This window comes from Pieris rapae, chromosome 4 (genome assembly GCF_905147795.1).
Source record: "Pieris rapae chromosome 4, ilPieRapa1.1, whole genome shotgun sequence".
Lineage (NCBI taxonomy): Eukaryota > Metazoa > Arthropoda > Insecta > Lepidoptera > Pieridae > Pieris > Pieris rapae.
Genome location: NC_059512.1, coordinates 6,171,041 through 6,189,359, shown reverse-complemented (window position 1 = coordinate 6,189,359; position 18,319 = coordinate 6,171,041). Strand labels below are relative to the sequence as shown.

The window sequence follows — 18,319 nt, the reverse complement described above, 5'->3', positions numbered from 1 at the left end:
ATCGCCAATAAATCTACAGCACAGCGCCGTGTAGTTTGGTGGTAGCAGCTTGAATTAAAACCTCTAAATGAATTGTTTCCCATTACTATAATACTGTATTGTTCATCAAAGTTCAAGTACAGAAATATATTTAAATACAAAGCACATCAATTTGTATTTATTCAAGAAAAATAATCTTGATATTTGAAATATGATCGTAATTTATCAGCGTGTAATTAGAAGTTAACATTTGCTCGAACGGTGAAGGAAAACATCGTGAGGAAACCGACATGTCTTAGACCCAAAAAGTCGACGACGTGTGTCAGGCACCTACTTGCCTATTAGATTTAAAAATTGATCATGAAACAGATTCAGAAATCTGAGGCCAAGATCTAAAGAGGTTGTAGTGCCACTGATTTATTTTTATTTTTAATTAGAAAGTGTGTCGCGATTAACCCATAGGCCGCTTGTTATTAAATTGAATATTTTCATTTTCCCAAGAGATTGCACTGATTAAACAGTTATTAACCATTCCAAACACCAAGTGGGTTTCACGTCACAAATTTACTCAGGTTTTACAACGTAATTAATTACTTTAAAATGTTTCCGTGTTTCCGAAATAGTTGCATCCGTTAGTATAACAAAGAGCGCATTGATAAATCTGGTTATAAAATCCGGTGTAGATAAAACACCGTTGCTATATCGAAAGTATGAACAAGGCATATCCGTTCAATATCGCGTCTCATTTACATGTTATATTCATTTAATGTCGCCTAAGGTAATAAATTCAACGTTAATGGGCTATCTACTTTCGTAGATTTCTTTCACTTTATATATCTTCTTTCGCTTCAATATTTAATATCGAATATTCAGCTTTTCACTTTCTCATAAATTTTTGTCCATCTAAGCTTTTCTCTCGCTACTTACGTAATCGTCGATTTTTAATGTTTTATAAGTGATGTTTACTTCCTGTATGTTTTCTATGTTCATTTTGAGGGTGACCTCGCATTTTCAGTTCCTTAATATGTGGTTTGACTTCAGGCGGTGATAACAAAGCTGTACGTATGGTGAATATTAATGTTGTTCTTTATTTCGGGAAACACGTTCGTATCAGATATTAGATGAATTATTTCTGAAATTACATTAAATGCATTTATACTACATTAGAATCCTTGAATAAATCGTGTGCAAACTTGTGAGCCATAAATGAGCAATTTAAAATGGTCATGCACAGAGTAAATTAAAGTAATGCCTTCAACTGCATGATAAATTGTCGAATTTATATATATTTTTAAACAAAGGTAATATTTTGAAAAATACCTAAGTTTGAATATACAATGTTGTAATTATTAAATCAACCCAGTTTAGTGTAATTTATTCCATAAATATACAGTTATGGTTATAATGACCATCCTCTTTCAACGCTTATATTATATTCTTGTAATTTTTAATTTGTATTTTAATAATAATAAATCTCTTTATGATTAAACTAATTTAAAAACTTTGATCAAATTATAAACTCGGAAAAGGGCATTGAAATGTTTACAATTTTAAACAAAGCACGGGTGGTACATCTTTTTTTAAAACTAATTCATATACATATTATATATTTAATTCTTCGGTTTAAGAAAATACAATCTTTGCTAACCGCATGTGTGATAATTACCTTGCAGCTAAATACTGTAAAGAATAAGTGGAACAAGGTTCATAAACATACCAAGAACATCTTTAATATAATATTTTATAATAATACAAAATCGAGGCAGTGTCTGCGATGAAAGTGCGATGGCCTCAAATCACAACTCGCCTAATATTGGGCCGTCTGAACAATAACCGACCAAGTTCATGAGCGGCTAAATTGTAAGTACAAAAAATCTCTTCAAATTTAGAACGTATTATCGATCGCTGGTTATATAAAAAGTAAGGATGGCGCGCGCGCCTCAAACAGTCAACACACACCGCAACATGTACGCGTATCTCGCGCTCCTTGTTGCGCTTTCCGCTCAGAGCATCGCTACGCCTGCGCCGCCGCGAGACCGACTCGGATACGAGAGAGAAATAGACTCATCCAGTTATAAACAAACAGCGAAACTACGCGACTACATACTCAATGAGGACTATATTAATAATCATAAAAGCAAATCGAAACTTATAACCAAATATAGACCGGACGAAGCAGTTGCTGCCGACAACGTTATCTTGGAATCGAATGTGGTCAAGATTGTCAGGCCTAGAAAATTGGAGGCTGGTGAGTTGGTGAGGCAGCGGCGTGGATACAATTTGGAAAATGTTAATGTTCCTGCAAGATATCCGTACCTCCCAGTACCGCGGTATAATAGATTTCGCCGTTGGGGCTAGTGGCATGGCAAATTTCAAGGCTGCGATGAAGCTAAGTCAAAACAAAACCTCTTATGACGCGGTAAGGTTTCTTGTGCAGTTCTACCGATGAGACTTCGTGAGTGTGTGAGTAGTGTAAGTGTGGCTGTGATTGAACACTGCAGATGTCCGTACAAATATTCCTTTGTCAAAGTTTTGACAATGCGATTGCATGAGGTAGCATTATTTGTAATTTAAATTTATTTGGAAATTATATAGTATTTAGAACATGGCGTTTTTATTTATATTATACTAGAAGCTTGTTGTGTTGTAATCGAGTGTCTATTCGAAATATTAATACTTATCTGTTCCTACAACAATAACACGTCAAACATTAACAACTTATAATTGGCTCCTATTGAATAAATCGCAAAAGCAAAATAGGTTCAATCATATACATTAACAATTAAAATAACGCATTAACGAAGAAACAATTTTCAACAAACCCAATTAAGCAGTCAACTGCATCGATGTCACGAAGACAACAATACGTGAAAAACTTGTTAAATTACACTCTGATTATACATATACAACATAAATTCCAGCGATAAATAGCAATTATACAACTTGTCACTTGCATCATTTGTGAGCCTTAGAATATATTTCATTCAAGGTAAACTGCAATATACAAATTATAAATTTAGCCGTTACTCGTGTAAGATATAAAAAAAACCTCCGATTTTTGTATCGTTTTCGTGGCCATTTTTCTAAAACGCCGTCGATTTTTTACGCCGCAGGCATTCCGGTTTCCGTACGATGTTTTCCTGCACCGTACAAGCGAGAGTTAAATTGCACATAGACAAAAAACAATTGGTGCACAGCCGGGGATCGAACACCCTCAGTGCCTCAGGGATGCGCCACAAATTAGGCTCACACATTAATTTGATATGAATTATTCAACAAATAATATTTTTATTAAAACCAGTAGTGAGATTAGCGCGTTTAATTAAAACTTTTCAGGGTTATACATATAATCGTAGATAACGATGTAGACACGAGGTGTGTTAGTCCGCAAAATGTTGACTTTAACCCCTATATTAAAAGTGATTTATTTAATTAGAATCTGAATTTCTTATCTATAATTGAAATCATTATAGCGTAACTTCCTCCTTATCCCGATAAGTACCATTGTCAAGGTAATCAACCCGCGACAAAATTGTGTTTTGATTTCTATATTATACCCATAGCAAAAACCGACCAATTCAAAGTTTTTGTTGCTAGTTTTTCGACTCGCAAAAACTGAGGACGTGATGCGCACTTTAGATGTTTCTATTGTTATTCGATACACCCCAATAAGGCGACTGAAATTATTTAATGATTTTAATCTCAAAATTTGCCAAAACAATTTGAGCGCCACAAATAAAATTTGACGAGTAAATGACCTCCACAGAGTGCATTAACACTTCAAGTAAACAATACTAGTGGAATTCTCAACTATGATTAGCTCGGCTGTCAATGTTCACACCTGTCTCTATTATAAACTATGCAAATGCTTGTACCTAACTTACAATACCCATGAGAATTGTCTTTATTAACTTGATAAATAAAGTCTCGTGACGATAGATATTTTTATATCATTTTATATACAGGTAATCATTTTTCTTAAGAAACTTTGTGGGCCTTCCGAATCCTTTAAAACGTCTTGTCTAACATTTTGTAATTGCATCACTACTACAAAGGAGGTAAAGAGTCTCACGAGCATACAAACTATGCTTTTGACGAATCGATCTTTGGAATGCTTTACAGAAACCATGATCACCGAGAGTCGAAATTCTATAATAATGTATGAAACGTGTGATTTAGTTTGTTAAAATATATTTTTTTAAGTAATAAATAAAGCATATCTTTACTATATATAGTATATTGTTATTAATTTCCGTTATAATGCCAAAACAACCACAAATGCATGCATTTTATCAAGCCAGCAATTAAAATTTGACATTTTATGCATGATAAAATAGAGATGGAATAAAATGAGAAGTATGACATATCTACATAAATAAAATTATTCTCAATATAATGATCGCAATACTGCAAAATGCATTTTGAATTCGATATTAAATATATTAACATTCAAGACGCGATCATAGCGCATACCTGAAGCGAGTATTGGAAAAAATAAGTTAAAATTAATTAGGATTCTCATGTTATGCTCCAGCGGCTTGCAAAGTCGAGGGCAGTAAATAGGGCGTTTACCTACCGCCCTTCAACTTAAACGCAATTACAATCCTGAGAACATCCAACAAAGAAAAGTGCAAAATTTTAACAATTTATATTAAGTACGTATTCTAAGAAATGTTATTCAAAAACTTTGATTATTAAAACATAATATTTATTTTCATCTTGTGGAAAAGGTTTAAGGAAAAAATCTAATAAGCAATCTAAAAATTAAAATAGTAATTGAAAATAAGATCTGTATGTATCAATCAAAATATAGGTAGGAAACCACCCCGGATTAGATAAATAATGAGAGATACATTTGCAGGCAACGCAAGCCGTCCTAAAAAATACTAAAAAGTCATAAAACGTGAAAATAAAATTATCCTTATTTTTTCATAGGTGTACTTGACACGTCATTATTACGATTTGAACATTGTCTATGTACTCCCCAGCGATGTCTCATGGTTTCATTCGGTCTGTTTTATTAAATAAACGATTCATATATAGTTAAGTTGGTGGGATACAACTTTTTATCGGAAGATAAGTCTCCTCTAAAGCCTCTTTGCTTTCATAAATTTAGGCCTTAAAAGATGTCCCCGTACTTCTCGTATTGCCATTAACCTTCTCAGCCTCCCGGAAAAAATAATTGAATAAATATTAATATACAGTATATCTTCGTGTCTCGGAAATATACTGTCAATATTTCATGCTAAGTCTGTGACTTACCTGAGTAAATATTACACAGATGATATTGACATTTTTCATAATATTTTTTTTCATTCCGTGTTTCAAATATTATTATAATATTTCAGGTTATACAAAAATTTACACATTTTAAGATTACAACACAATATTGATAGATAAATTTTTTGGGCCTTAGTTTTAGTAATCTATTTCAGTAATTTTAAACAGGCAAGCGAAAGAATAACCGGGATGGAAAAGGACGACCAAAAATATAAACGGCATTCCTACCGTACGTATAAAATATGCCTCAATGTCAACAAAGCCTGGGCTAATTGCAAAAGAGTGTACAGTTATGTGGCTATTGAAGATGAAATTGCAATTACCCTACTGACATTTCATTGTATTGTGTACATCATGTACCGTTATAAAGCCTCGATATACTAAGGCATACACGCTTCATCTCAAACAAACCTCTGTCAATATATTTACTAAGAAAATTTATTCTGATATTTTAAGGAAACAAGCAGGAGTATCATTGCAAGTGCGTTGCAAGGCTTTTAAGAATTGATAAGAGCGTTCTTGAACTTAGTCGAATTGGTTCAAAAATAACTCAGAGGGTAGCTGGTTAAAACTGGACTAAAATCTTCGAATAATCTATTTTTAAAAAAATTTAAACATATACACATGAATATATATATAAATGTTCAGACTTTACAGTAAGTCTGACTCCTATATGTCAAAAACATTGGATTTGGTATATGTGAGTCACACTAAGCGATGGGATATTGAACCTTTAAAAACGGCATATTATGAATATAAATATAATCATTGATGACGATTGGGTAAACGCGTTAAATTCTTTTGTCTAGAGTGATCATTATATAAATGTGTAGAACATCCAAACAAAGAAGTAATATAGTATTTATATTATACGATATAAAAAATTGGGAACTTTAGAAGAACTTAATTTACTATTAGAAAAAATTTGTTACTTCGTTTTTCAACTAATTGGCTTAGTATTCTTAATAAACTGTTGGCGAAATGACACAAAGGTATAAAAAATCTGAACAGCCTTGTACGTGAGCTCATTACTAGATTTAAATTTGTCAAACATTACCTACTATGATTATCAATTGTAAGACGTATCAAATATTATACTTATCGTATTTTGATACATAATTTAGTCGCTATAATGATTAATATGTCAGTGGTTTCTTTAGTGGAGGTATGAATAAATTATCTTGTTTCTATCTAAACAAAACAAATGCTGTCTGTTCATCAATTATTTTTTACCTGTTTTAAAACATATAAATTGTTTTTCGCCCTACACATAAATGTTAAACAGTAGTTTTTTTGAGTTATGTTATAACCACGTATTTTTATTAAATTATCTTTACATATAATCGTGATCCGTTAATATAGGACAAATAAAATTTATTTGTCATTAATTATGTATTGTAGAGTAAATGATAAATAATAGTTCAAGTGTAAAATAATGCCCCGATATCTTATTTAATCAATATTAATTACGTAAATCAATACCATTTGTATTACTGTATATAAAATATACATAATTCATTGCATTGAACTTTGTACGTTCGATAATTACACTGGTTATAAGTACCTAAATTGCATAATTCGAGCTTTTTGGATGCGAAAACCGGTGTGAGGACATTGACCTTACGTCCCTGAAATACGTCTCCTTTATACGCAGTTATGTTATAAATAAAATGAAGGTTTTAAGTTAACTTATTAAACCTATAATGATTGATATAATATGTAATTAGCAAGTTTGAGGTATCGTAATTCAAAATTATGCCTGTCCTAAAAAATTGTCCATATAAGTGAATCAAGCCATCCGTCCTAAGTGCCTAACATTGGTGATTCTTTGTTATACGACATGCCAGTGCTCAATCAGATTGGAGGCTCATGTGAAGTTAAACGGTACGCATGGATAACGCCGGAATGCATGCATGCATGCGTTAACGAACTTGGAAGAGCGAAACGTTCCTTCTTTTAGGACCCTGAATCGTATGTATCGCTGTACATTTTTTTCCAAATAGTTTATCGTTTTATGTAATCACTTTTATATTTACAATACATTTCCATAAATTAAATGGTGGCGGAAGTGTTAGTTCGCGCTTGAGTTGTATATCCGCATGTGTAGTATTTAAAGTTTTTTTTTATTTTACCATCTGCAATCAGCCTCTTGGCTTTTATCAGATTTTATGAAATTATACTATTTAGGTAACGCAAATCCAACTTTTTAACTTTCGTAATTCCTAAACTATCAGACTGCGGCAAGTTATGCCCTTCTCAACCGAAAATAAAAAGGGTTGACGTGTCCAAACTTGACCCCATCGGCTGCGCGCAGCGAGTCGAGCCAATGCCTCCTCGCGCGAAGCAGCCCCCACCAAAGACTATATAGCCCACCCCCGCACCGCCCTATATCCGCAGGTTGCGACCAAAGACACCACCCGAAGGGGGCACATGCCCCGTACGGGTTTAGGCACCCCCCTCGCGAGGGAGGATTTTACAAATACCGATAGTTGACGTGTTGCTGAAGTCTTCTTTGTTCGGTTAATCTTTTAATATCCAACAATATAAAAACCACGGTCCTACCGTGATCATATAATTAAGAATATAACTAAACCTCATACAATAATCCAAGCAAAAGCTCATTGTAGGACATATTTACTGGTTTTATTTCATTCTATGCACATAAATGAAAAATAAAACCTGACGTCGAGTAAGGTGATACTTTAATAAATGAAAATTATTTATAGTGATGTTAGGACTCGATTATTATCTGTATTCACGCAATTTACCTTTAATATAAACACATTTTCTAAATTAGTCATAATCTCATAGTCATAAGTATTACCAGAATTAGTAAGAAACCTTTTCCGGAGAATACACGAAATTCTATATATATATTCTCATTTTCAGTTCTATTCGATTGTGAATTTCACACAGATTTCTTAGCGAATTTTCAACTAAATTTATCACGATTTTGATTAACCTTTCCATTACCTCTATAATTCTCACTATGGAGCGATTAGTGTTAATCAACTGCTAGTAGTTCGACAATCTCTCAAAACATAAACTTTAATACTTATAACGGACCCAAGAGCTCATAAATATTTTATCTGAAATATTTTATTTAAAATAATTTCTTACTAATAGCTTTTAAATGATTTCATCCACGACGAAATAATAATTATTCTGGTTTCGGTTCGGTTAATGCTATCTGACTTAAAGTGTTCAAAGAAAGCTGACGCCTTGACATTAACCCAAAAAACAAAAATTAATTATACGAATTTTAAATGCTGTGGTTAGTAAAACTATTATTTTATTTAAAACATCCAATGATGCTACAACCCTATATTGCTCTTGACTACAGATTGCATATACATATTTCTATTTCTTTTATTTTATAGACGAGTAATAATCAGCCGTCTTTTGTTATCACCGATTCTTGGGTTTAAGACATACCAGTTACCTCAAGATGCCTTATTGCAACGTCTATGGTAATGCGAAGAAAGAAAGTATACATTATTCACAGCTTCAAGTCTCAGACCTCAGGGCTGAGATTCGCACGCTTTAGGCACGAGGACATGTTAATTTTTCTTAAGGAATGATCTAGAAAAAAGTAAGATCTACTTACGGGTAGCGGGAATGGCGCAGGGCGATGCTGTAACGGGGCGAATGGACCTCTGGGTTCTGGAGCCGGGGCTGGCATGGGCTGTCTCTCTGGTTGTGGTCTGATTGGGAGACGGACAGGTCCTGACAGTGGGAAAGCAAACACTTGCGATTGTGGGTCAGGGAAAATTGGGGCCATGGGTCTGGAACAAACAAATTTATTATAAATCTGATAAATTTATATAAAAACGAAAATGTTAGAGGCATACAAGACGATTCCATTGCGATTAAGTTTATTTTCGATTGCAAGCTACAGTAATATGTGCAGTAAGTCAGTTTCTACAAGTTCAATATAAACATTTGTTTCGTACATTCTTCTAATTTTTCCTTTTATCTTATTGTACCAAATACCGAAAGTTATAGTCCGCAAATGGGAATATTTTATTTATATAAAATATGGAAACTAAACCTTCAGAATTATAATAGTCTATTTACGCAACCATACATCATTCCTCTCTAAGCGCCAAATAAGTACAATAGAATCAAGGTATAAAATATTTACATGGGTTGAGAAATACTCCGTATAAACGACAAGAAACCCAAAGCCCCGAGGGTATATCGCCTAGCAACAACTCCTCCGTAAAATATATTTTCCATTCAAAATATATTAGACGTTTCAAGCTGTACATGCATTCAATAAGTAATATTAAGGTAATTTGTTTGGGTCTCGTTTATTCATTAGTCAGGAAACACTTTAAAATATAAATTTGAAAGTTATCAATTTTATTCATCAGCGTAAGTGAACATTAATAGAAAATTGTTTGCTACTGGGTTGAATATACGGAAAACCCAATAAATATTTAAAAAAAAAAAAGAACAAGTGGCAAGCAACAACCTTTTTAGGTGTATGGCTCCGATTTATGTATCTGTTTAAGAACATTTGTTAATCTAATCGGCTGTGTCGACTTTTTGGATCGAATTAAAGCCAGTTTCCTCACGATGTTTTCCTTCACCATTCGAGCGATGTTAAAGGCCCTCATAGAAAAAAACGCACGCTAAAGCCACTAGGCCAACACTGCTCTTAATAATTAAACGCTATTTAAATGTTTTCTTTCAGCAATAAACCGAATTCAGCTTTTAGGGGTTTAGACAAAACTAAAATTGTAAACCTTTTGACAGACAAAATGGCCGACGCTTATGTTTACAATATATATGTTTATAAAAAAAGCTATTTTTAAGTTAGAGAATGCAGCTAGTAAAAAAATTGCTAAACGCGAAATTTCTATCGTTCTTTATTTTGATTATACATCGGATGGGAAAAAGCATTATTTTTGTGTTCAAAACGAAAAGCGAAAAAAGTATAATAAAATAAAAGAAATCTGTTACCTTTCATCACCGCCGTGGCAAATGATAGCGACACGTTCGGCTTGAGCAGATCGAGGGGCGAAGGCTCCGAGGATGTTGAAGGGAAAGCGCCTTTCCATTGGCTCCTCATGACGCCTCTCAACTACGCAGTTCATGCGCCCTCTAAGAAAAAAGGGTAAAAAATAAAATACTTTTATTTTGAAACATAAGATCATCATGGTATCACTTATTCCACGTCATTCAATTCGAACCTGTGTGGGTATTTATTTTGTTTACTATATTATAAAGAGAAAATAAAGTAACGTCATTGGTTGACGTACTTGTGTTTTAATAAAGATGTATATTATAGTATTAGTGAGGAACAATGAGTCAAAAATATGCCTATTCATATTGTGTGCACTGATATCGTAATACAATATTTATAATACCGATTAGATGATCACCTATCAATAGATATTCTATTGTAAATTAATTACAATAGCTATTGTTTTGCACATGCTATTGAGGTGATTAATACTAAAATTTCAATGAAAAGTTTCATTTTATAACTTGTTAGAAGCTCCGAAAAAGTTCTGTGTGCAAAAATATTTATTTATACAATAAAAATCTTCATTATATATCAGAAGAATGTCATACATGTTCTTATAAAATGTATTATTAAATATTTTCGTATTCTAAATCCGAATAAATTCAATTATAAATACGGCACAAACTTTATTGAACAAAAAATTACTTTAACTCGACATCGTTCTAAGAAACCTTGATTTTTACCTTTTATAATATTGCACAAGCCTTGGGTCGTGCCGTTTACTGCAATTTAAGGCCACGCAACTATTACAAAACATTTTTTACATCTTAAGTATATATTCAACTAAAATGAATAAGATCCCTTCATTTAATATATACCAAAGCTACTATGTGCAATATATCTTAACCTATTATTATTTTATGTATTGTAATCGATTTCCATTTGTTTTCGTTTTACGACAGCGTTTGTTTTTAAAGAATATATTAATGAAAAATAGGATTTTCTTAAGCATAGTTTTGATATGACCTGTTAATAGTATGCACCAATACGAAGATGATAGGATCGTGCTACTTCTTTAGGAGCCGGAAAAAATATTTAAAGTATACCAGCACCAAGGCCATGAACTTTTTTATTAAAAGTGACTGATTGTTTACCCCCTTCCCAAATCCGAAACGAATCATGCACACAACTTACTTTTGGTTGTTGGCGAGGAAAGCTCCAGCAAGCTCGTCCAAATCGAACTGAATCGGTAACTTGAAGAGTGGCCTGATGAGGTCATCGTCATCATCTTCACTTGAGTTATCTGACTCCGAGCTTTCATCGCTTTCCGGCTTCGAGTTGTCATCGTCAATTTTCTGTAAAAATACAACGTGTTCTATATATTATATTGCGTATTTTACAAGGAAGTTTTATACATTCGTTTGTATCCAGTAGTTACTGAATTAGTATTTGATATTATATATTATATTAAAAATTGTGTTAGTTTTGTAGCAAAGCTTGTGATTCTCAAACATGAGTTCGTGCCCCAAGTTCTTTTTTTGTGAATAAAAACATCGTGAGGATCGCGGCTCAATGCAGGTACGGACGATAAAAAAAGTTATATAAATATTTGGGGATAATAGGTTATACATTCAAAAACATACAGATTGAAAGTAACTTTCTTTTTTATTTCATTATTATATTCAACCATTAAATTTAGTGTTTTATTTCCATGTTGGATTCCAAATTACACAGGCGATAAGCCTTTCACAAAATTTCTAACATACTGCTTAATTTCATACATTTATTTCTTCAGTACCGTCTGACATGCATGTGCAGTTTAAGAAAACTAAAATTCGTTGTAAGTGAAAGGTCGTCATTTAAACATCGTCTGTTGCGTGACTCTAACGATCTACGAAATACAATCATGCACCCACATAAAGTAATATATAGGTCTGTATTGTCAATATAACACCGTTTCATTGTGGTATATACGCCTTAGACACTATCAGCACAATGGCAGATTACAATACATTGTTAGACCCGAGCAAACCATATTTTACAAGTACTATTTTGTTGTTTAAAATTTGGTTGATTTCTGTATGACAGCTATATTTTGACTTTTCTTAAAAATAATTTTGGGCCAGAATGATTTCTTCTCCCATGATATATTTAAAAAAATAAACATTTACGGCCCTCTCGGATTAACCTCCCTCTATTAAGAATATGTCTTGATAATGTTGATAGATTTACAATAAAAAATCTAGGAAACTTATGTATGAACATTGGAAATATTTCGTTCTGTGCTGTTTACTTGGCACAATGCGTTCGGACATCCTGTAAGAGACAATGCGATCGCGTACTATTGTTCTACTGCCCCGTACTTGTAAATATTGTAACTTGCATTGCTTTATGAATGTATTGTATTTAAAAAAATACGTTTATTTTTGAACATAAGATCATCACGGTATCACTTATTCCACGTCATTAAATTCGAGCCTGATGGCATCCCTACTCATCGGCAAAGAAGACAGAGGGTGTAGAGAAAAAGCGGGCGAAAAAACCCCCGGTACTCTTTTTAAAAAAAGCAAATCATCAACAATTCTACAATATTTAAAAACAAATGTAGCAAATTAATTAGAAGTAGCCTGCCCAGCACTAGTCACAGGCCTTTTTATCAACTAGATAATCATTAACTTTATAGTAAGCCTTGTATTAGTTTATCGGCGAGAAATTCAACATTAAACGTTTAAAGAAGGATATATAATGGAAGAGCTCTGTCAATATACTCCGTAACAATACTCCGCCGTTCCACAACTGCGCGTTTTTCCAGGCAGTTTTTGCCGCGCACCACCACTCTGTGGAACCAGCTGCCAACTGAAGTATTTCCGAACCAATTCGACTTAGGGTCCTTCAAGAAAAGAGCGTACCAATTCTTAAAAGGCCGGCAACGCACTCGCGAGCCCTCTGGCATTGAGGGTGTCCATGGGCGGCGGTATCACTTAACATCAGGTGAGCCTCCTGCCCGTTTGCCCCCTGTTCTATAAAAAAAAAAAAAAAAAACTCTTTAATACTGGCCAGTATTAAAAATATAAAAAAGAATATCGAAAAATGCACAAATCGGTAACTTTCACAAATAATCCAATATCAAGGTGTCAACTTGCAACGATTGCAGAAGAGAAAGCTTTAGGAAGTTCACGTGTATGTTGACGTCATTGTAGGGCTGTCTCCCCTAAAATCGCTGACTTAATACCACAAATGACTTCGTATAAAGTTAATTTGACATCTGCTGTTTTCACAGAATGAACCTACAAATCGTAGCTATGAGGGATGGTTATAACGATGGTTAATACTTGAGAAAATCTAATTTGCCAAAAATGGATTGGAGTCAGAACAATTTACAATTGAATTTTATACCACAGAAACTATTATTGGCACTATATTTGTGATATTATTAATATTATAATTTAGTCATAACATATTACTTTTATATACCTATTTTTAGTAAAAATTTAATTTTGCTATGCAATTGTTAGCAGATATATACCCTAAATGTACTCTATTAAGCTTACTTTATGACTGGTTTTTAGCGTTGTCAACGTGTTAAACAAATTGTCAAATACATTTATATAATATTTTATTAATATAATCCATAAAATTCATACAAGTAGATTAGCCATAAAACTCAATTTAAAACTTGACAACCCTCGACTCATATGCAGCGCCATACATCGCGTGCATTTATATCGAACAAATATCAATATTTGTATTGCATTTACATAACACAGTCATGTAACAAGCAACTCGTTTCCGTAATCCCAATATAGAGTTAAGGTGGATATAATATATAAGTGCTACGAATGTGGGCATACTATTTTAAATTTTAATAACTAAATTTATTAACTTTAGTTATTACATCAATTGAAAAATATGATAATTTTTATTCTTTGCTAAAGTAAATTGTTAATTCCTAGTTCCTACTAATTTTAGTCGTGAATAGGACACCATGTCAGATGTCAGAGTCAAATGTCAGACGGACATTTTGTAAACAGCTTTGGTCGATACACAGCCTGTCAAGTATAACATGGCATTTTAGTAACGTTCTCGTAAACTATGTTGTTACAACTCTTCATGATTTTGTGAAGCTTTCTGATGGTAGACCTTTGAATGTTGTGTTTTGACACATGACGACGCTAAAAACATTTTGTGAATTGAATTTTTTCCGAATTGAATTTCTTTAACACACAACGTGGCAGACTGAAATAAGTTTAAATTTCCGGCTAAATTTATATAGCTCCATACTCAAGGTGTCCTGAAAAAACGAGACGGAAAAACGTAATTTCTATGAAACAAATATAGAAAAACATACTTTAGCTACCCGACCATGAATTTTATTATTTATCCTTATCATCGTAAATTTTATTACACTTATAATTATGTAGCTTAGGAGTTTGATTAGTTGGTTGAACTTGCTAATCTCGGGAAAAATGGTGCGAATAAAAAATATTTTTATGCTTAATAGACTTAAGATGGATAAATCTATTTATGGAAATAACAAGGTCGGATCCAGCATTGGCAAAAAACTGTTTAGATACATCCATTTCATCGGAGTGTGACTGTGTTAGCCAGAAAATGAATACTAAAATCGCTCTTGCTATATATATTTATATAGATTAAAGATATTATATATTTGCAAAGAAATTGGTGCATACAGATTAATTAATTATACAAAAACCGCACAATCAATCATAATATACATCGAGTCAAAGCAGTATAACAATTGAGTTAATATAACCCTTTATTTTGCACGATTATAGAGCGGTACAATAATACAAAAACGATTCTTTATGGCGCCATATACGCTTTATTCTTAAAGACTACCTTGAATATCAACAGTATAGTCCATATGCAACAAACCGGTCGAATGCATTAGAAAGACATGACACAAGATTTATGATTAAACAAAGAAATATCTTCGTTTTAAGAGCTCCCTAAACGCTTGGCGATTAGTCAAGAGTTATTCCGTTTTAAGACATGGCTTTAATGGTACTTTCACACGAACACGTAACCTGTTACTTACAATGTAACACTGACTTATCATATTAAGGTTTCATATATACTTCATTGGATTTCTAATTAGGAAAGCGTAGAAAATAATCACTTATGAATATCTCTGATTATTGTCAATAATGAAAAGGTAGAAAGAAGATATAGAAAGCCACACAAATATGGACTTTTGTAAAATTAAAGAAGGTCTTTACACGTGAAGCGGTTCTATCAATGGTACTGAAGGAAGTTAAGATATTAAGTAAAAATAAATAAAATTTATAATATATAACAACTCTAAAAAGTGTATCGACAACATTTGTAAAGATTGGAAATAAACGGGATTTATTATTATTTTAATAATTATCGACAACTTGTTGTTTTTTTAGAACCTATGTTCTAATTTTTTTAGTTCCTGTTAACATAAGGTAGCCTTCTAATCCTATGATCAGAGATCATATCAATGACAGTGCTAGACGGCTTACTTGTGAGTTGCCAGACTATTAAGGATTGGTATGGTATTTTCCCGAATTGGACTCTAAATGGAATTAGTCCGGAAAAATTTCAAAGGTATAAAAATTATGACCACAAGTTACATAGACCCAATAATGGAGAGCAACTTAAATTTAACTTATACGAATATGTTAGTACTAGCTCCTATCATAGAACAATCGAGAAACGAATCAACGGTTTTGCTTTATAACTGCGAAATCATTGTTTATTTTGATTTTGCGTAAAATTTTATCTTTGCTTCTGACGTTTATTTTGACCTTCACGGTCATCTGAATTCAAATTTAACCAACCAAATCGAAAATGAAAACATAATAATTACAGTAAGTGAAATAATTAAATCCCTGACTGTTTCTTATGTGTGAAATAGTAATAATCATATAATTTTCATGCGAGAAATTAATAAATTAAATAGTTTTTTCATTTAATTATTCGTCAAATAAAAACAAAAAAGAAAACGCTTAACCACCAAGACAAAAACTCTCTTTCCAAGGATATACTAAATTTAAAATGCAACCTTAAACGATACGGACCTTTAAATAAATCTCGAATTGTTTGGCCTTAACAATCCGTTATTTTTTCAACTCTAGGTCTTAGCTTCCGATTACTATACCTATTTTTTTTCTTAATAGTATCAATTCGGCATCCGTTATCCGTATGTTTTCCTTCACTGTACGAGCGAATGTTTTTTTTGTGATAGAATATTTTTGCCATGATTTGAACGCAAGAACTAAAGGTTGAGATGCGCATGCATGATGAGGCCAATACTGCTCACTACTGCTTTATTTTATTTTAGCATCACTATATAAAAATACCTGTAACTTGTCTTCATCAAATTTCGACTCCGCCTGGTTGAGGGGGTCCTCCTTCAGCAGACTGTCCGGAGATGGTACTGCTGTGTTCTGCTGTGGTGGCGCAGTCGTTGATGATGGCGTTAGAGGTGGTGCCGCATGCAACGCGTGAGCGTTACCTATTGGCAAGGGTTCATCCTGCAATAATCGTATTAACAATTACTATTAAAACGTGAAAAAACGTGTTGAGACAATTTGTGATTTTTTTTTCATACGAGACATATATTAAAATAAAACCTCCAGCCATCGCCAAAATCAAAATATAATTTATTCATATAGGTAACTTATGAAAATCAGTCAAAAATAACACTTCTAAATTTGAATTTATTGCCAGAACTCCATAGAATAGACGAGAAGAACTGGCAGTAAACTCTCCGCCATTCTTCTAAATCTGTTTTTACAATAGTTGTAAGCACAAACAACCCCCGTGCTCTTCGAACCATTAAAAGAGTTGATTATTGAAATTAAACAAAAACTATACCAGTAGCCTTACTACGTGTTAGTTGTCTTCCGATCTTAAAAAATAATAATTTCGTAATGTAAATGCAATTGCAATTACAACAACCGACTGTAGTCAATATATTTTACAAATTAAAATAACTATCATTATAATAATCTATATTTATGTCATAAAACACACAAAAACTCTATCTTCAGTACCAGTTACGTACTAGCACCGAATAATAAACAACAGATTTTCCTGGAACATAATTTTAAATATCTATACAGTAAAATAAGTGTTAATAGATGTTATTTGCACGGCACAGTCAATTGAGGAAAAACGATTTCGAAGGTATCAACTAAATATTTTTTAAATTAGAAAAATATTCTTTTATTTGCTATTGTTCTTGAAAAAGAAATAAATAACAATTACATTTTTCTTGAGAATATCTGTGTTCGAATTGCGTGTTTCTAAGAACTTTTTAATAATTCATTACCACGACCTATAACTTTCGAGTATATTTATATGGGGAGGTTTCCATTGAAATTAGTACGTAATTTGTATATATAAAAAAACATTTTCGTAATGCCCACTAAATTAATATATAGGAAAATGTTTTAGGTATTAAATCTACGATTTAGGTCCCAAGAGTCGAAACGTCAATACTTATAGAATAGTTTTACATACAAACACTAAATCTGTTAAAAGCCTTCAAAATATAATGTAATATTTAAAACGTGATTATTTTCAATCTGAAAAAAACATCTAAAAAGACAATAAGTCCTTATAAATATTATTAGCGCAACTTTGTTTAAAATATATGCACATAAAAAACCAAGGTTGTACCGGTACATATACGTTATACATATTAAGGATTTGCATTGTATATAGGTATTTTACATCTTGCTTATTTGTAAATCACGCCCGTATCACCTGTGCGTCAACATGACAAATATAGAAACATCCAATACGCAAATGCAATTACAGTGTTCTCGTTTCTCATTTATACTGAATTTTATATTATTATATATTAGTATTTCCGAACCAATTCGACTTAGGGTCCTTCAAGAAAAGAGCGTACAAATTCTTAAAAGACCGGCAACGCACTCGCGAGCCCTCTAGCATCGAGAGTATCCATGGGCGGCGGTATCACTTAACATCAGGTGAGCCCCTGCCCGTTTGCCCCGTGTTCTATAAAAAAAATATATAATACTAAAACGTGTTATTAAACTACCTTTTACGTATTTTCTTTTCGAA

The 18,319-nt window shown here is 32.7% G+C and overlaps 2 protein-coding genes across 4 annotated transcripts in view; one reads left to right on the top strand and one right to left on the bottom strand.

Moving 5' to 3' along the window:
- The window catches only part of LOC110999789, a 36,909-nt gene that overhangs the window by 9,840 nt on the left and 8,750 nt on the right, over positions 1–18,319 (bottom strand). For all 3 annotated transcript variants that reach the window (XM_022269015.2, XM_022269014.2, XM_022269016.2), the window contains exons 3-6: positions 16,585–16,758; positions 11,429–11,589; positions 10,228–10,368; positions 8,867–9,044 (exon numbers count right to left, since the gene is read on the bottom strand). In XM_022269015.2, the coding sequence (XP_022124707.2) occupies positions 8,867–9,044; positions 10,228–10,368; positions 11,429–11,589; positions 16,585–16,758 (654 nt within the window). The remainder of the gene's footprint in view (positions 1–8,866; positions 9,045–10,227; positions 10,369–11,428; positions 11,590–16,584; positions 16,759–18,319) is intronic.
- On the top strand, positions 1,891–2,583 carry LOC110999790. Its single transcript, XM_022269018.2, has one exon. The coding sequence runs from the start codon at positions 1,906–1,908 to the stop codon at positions 2,335–2,337; it is 432 nt and encodes a 143-aa protein (XP_022124710.2). The 5' UTR covers positions 1,891–1,905; the 3' UTR covers positions 2,338–2,583.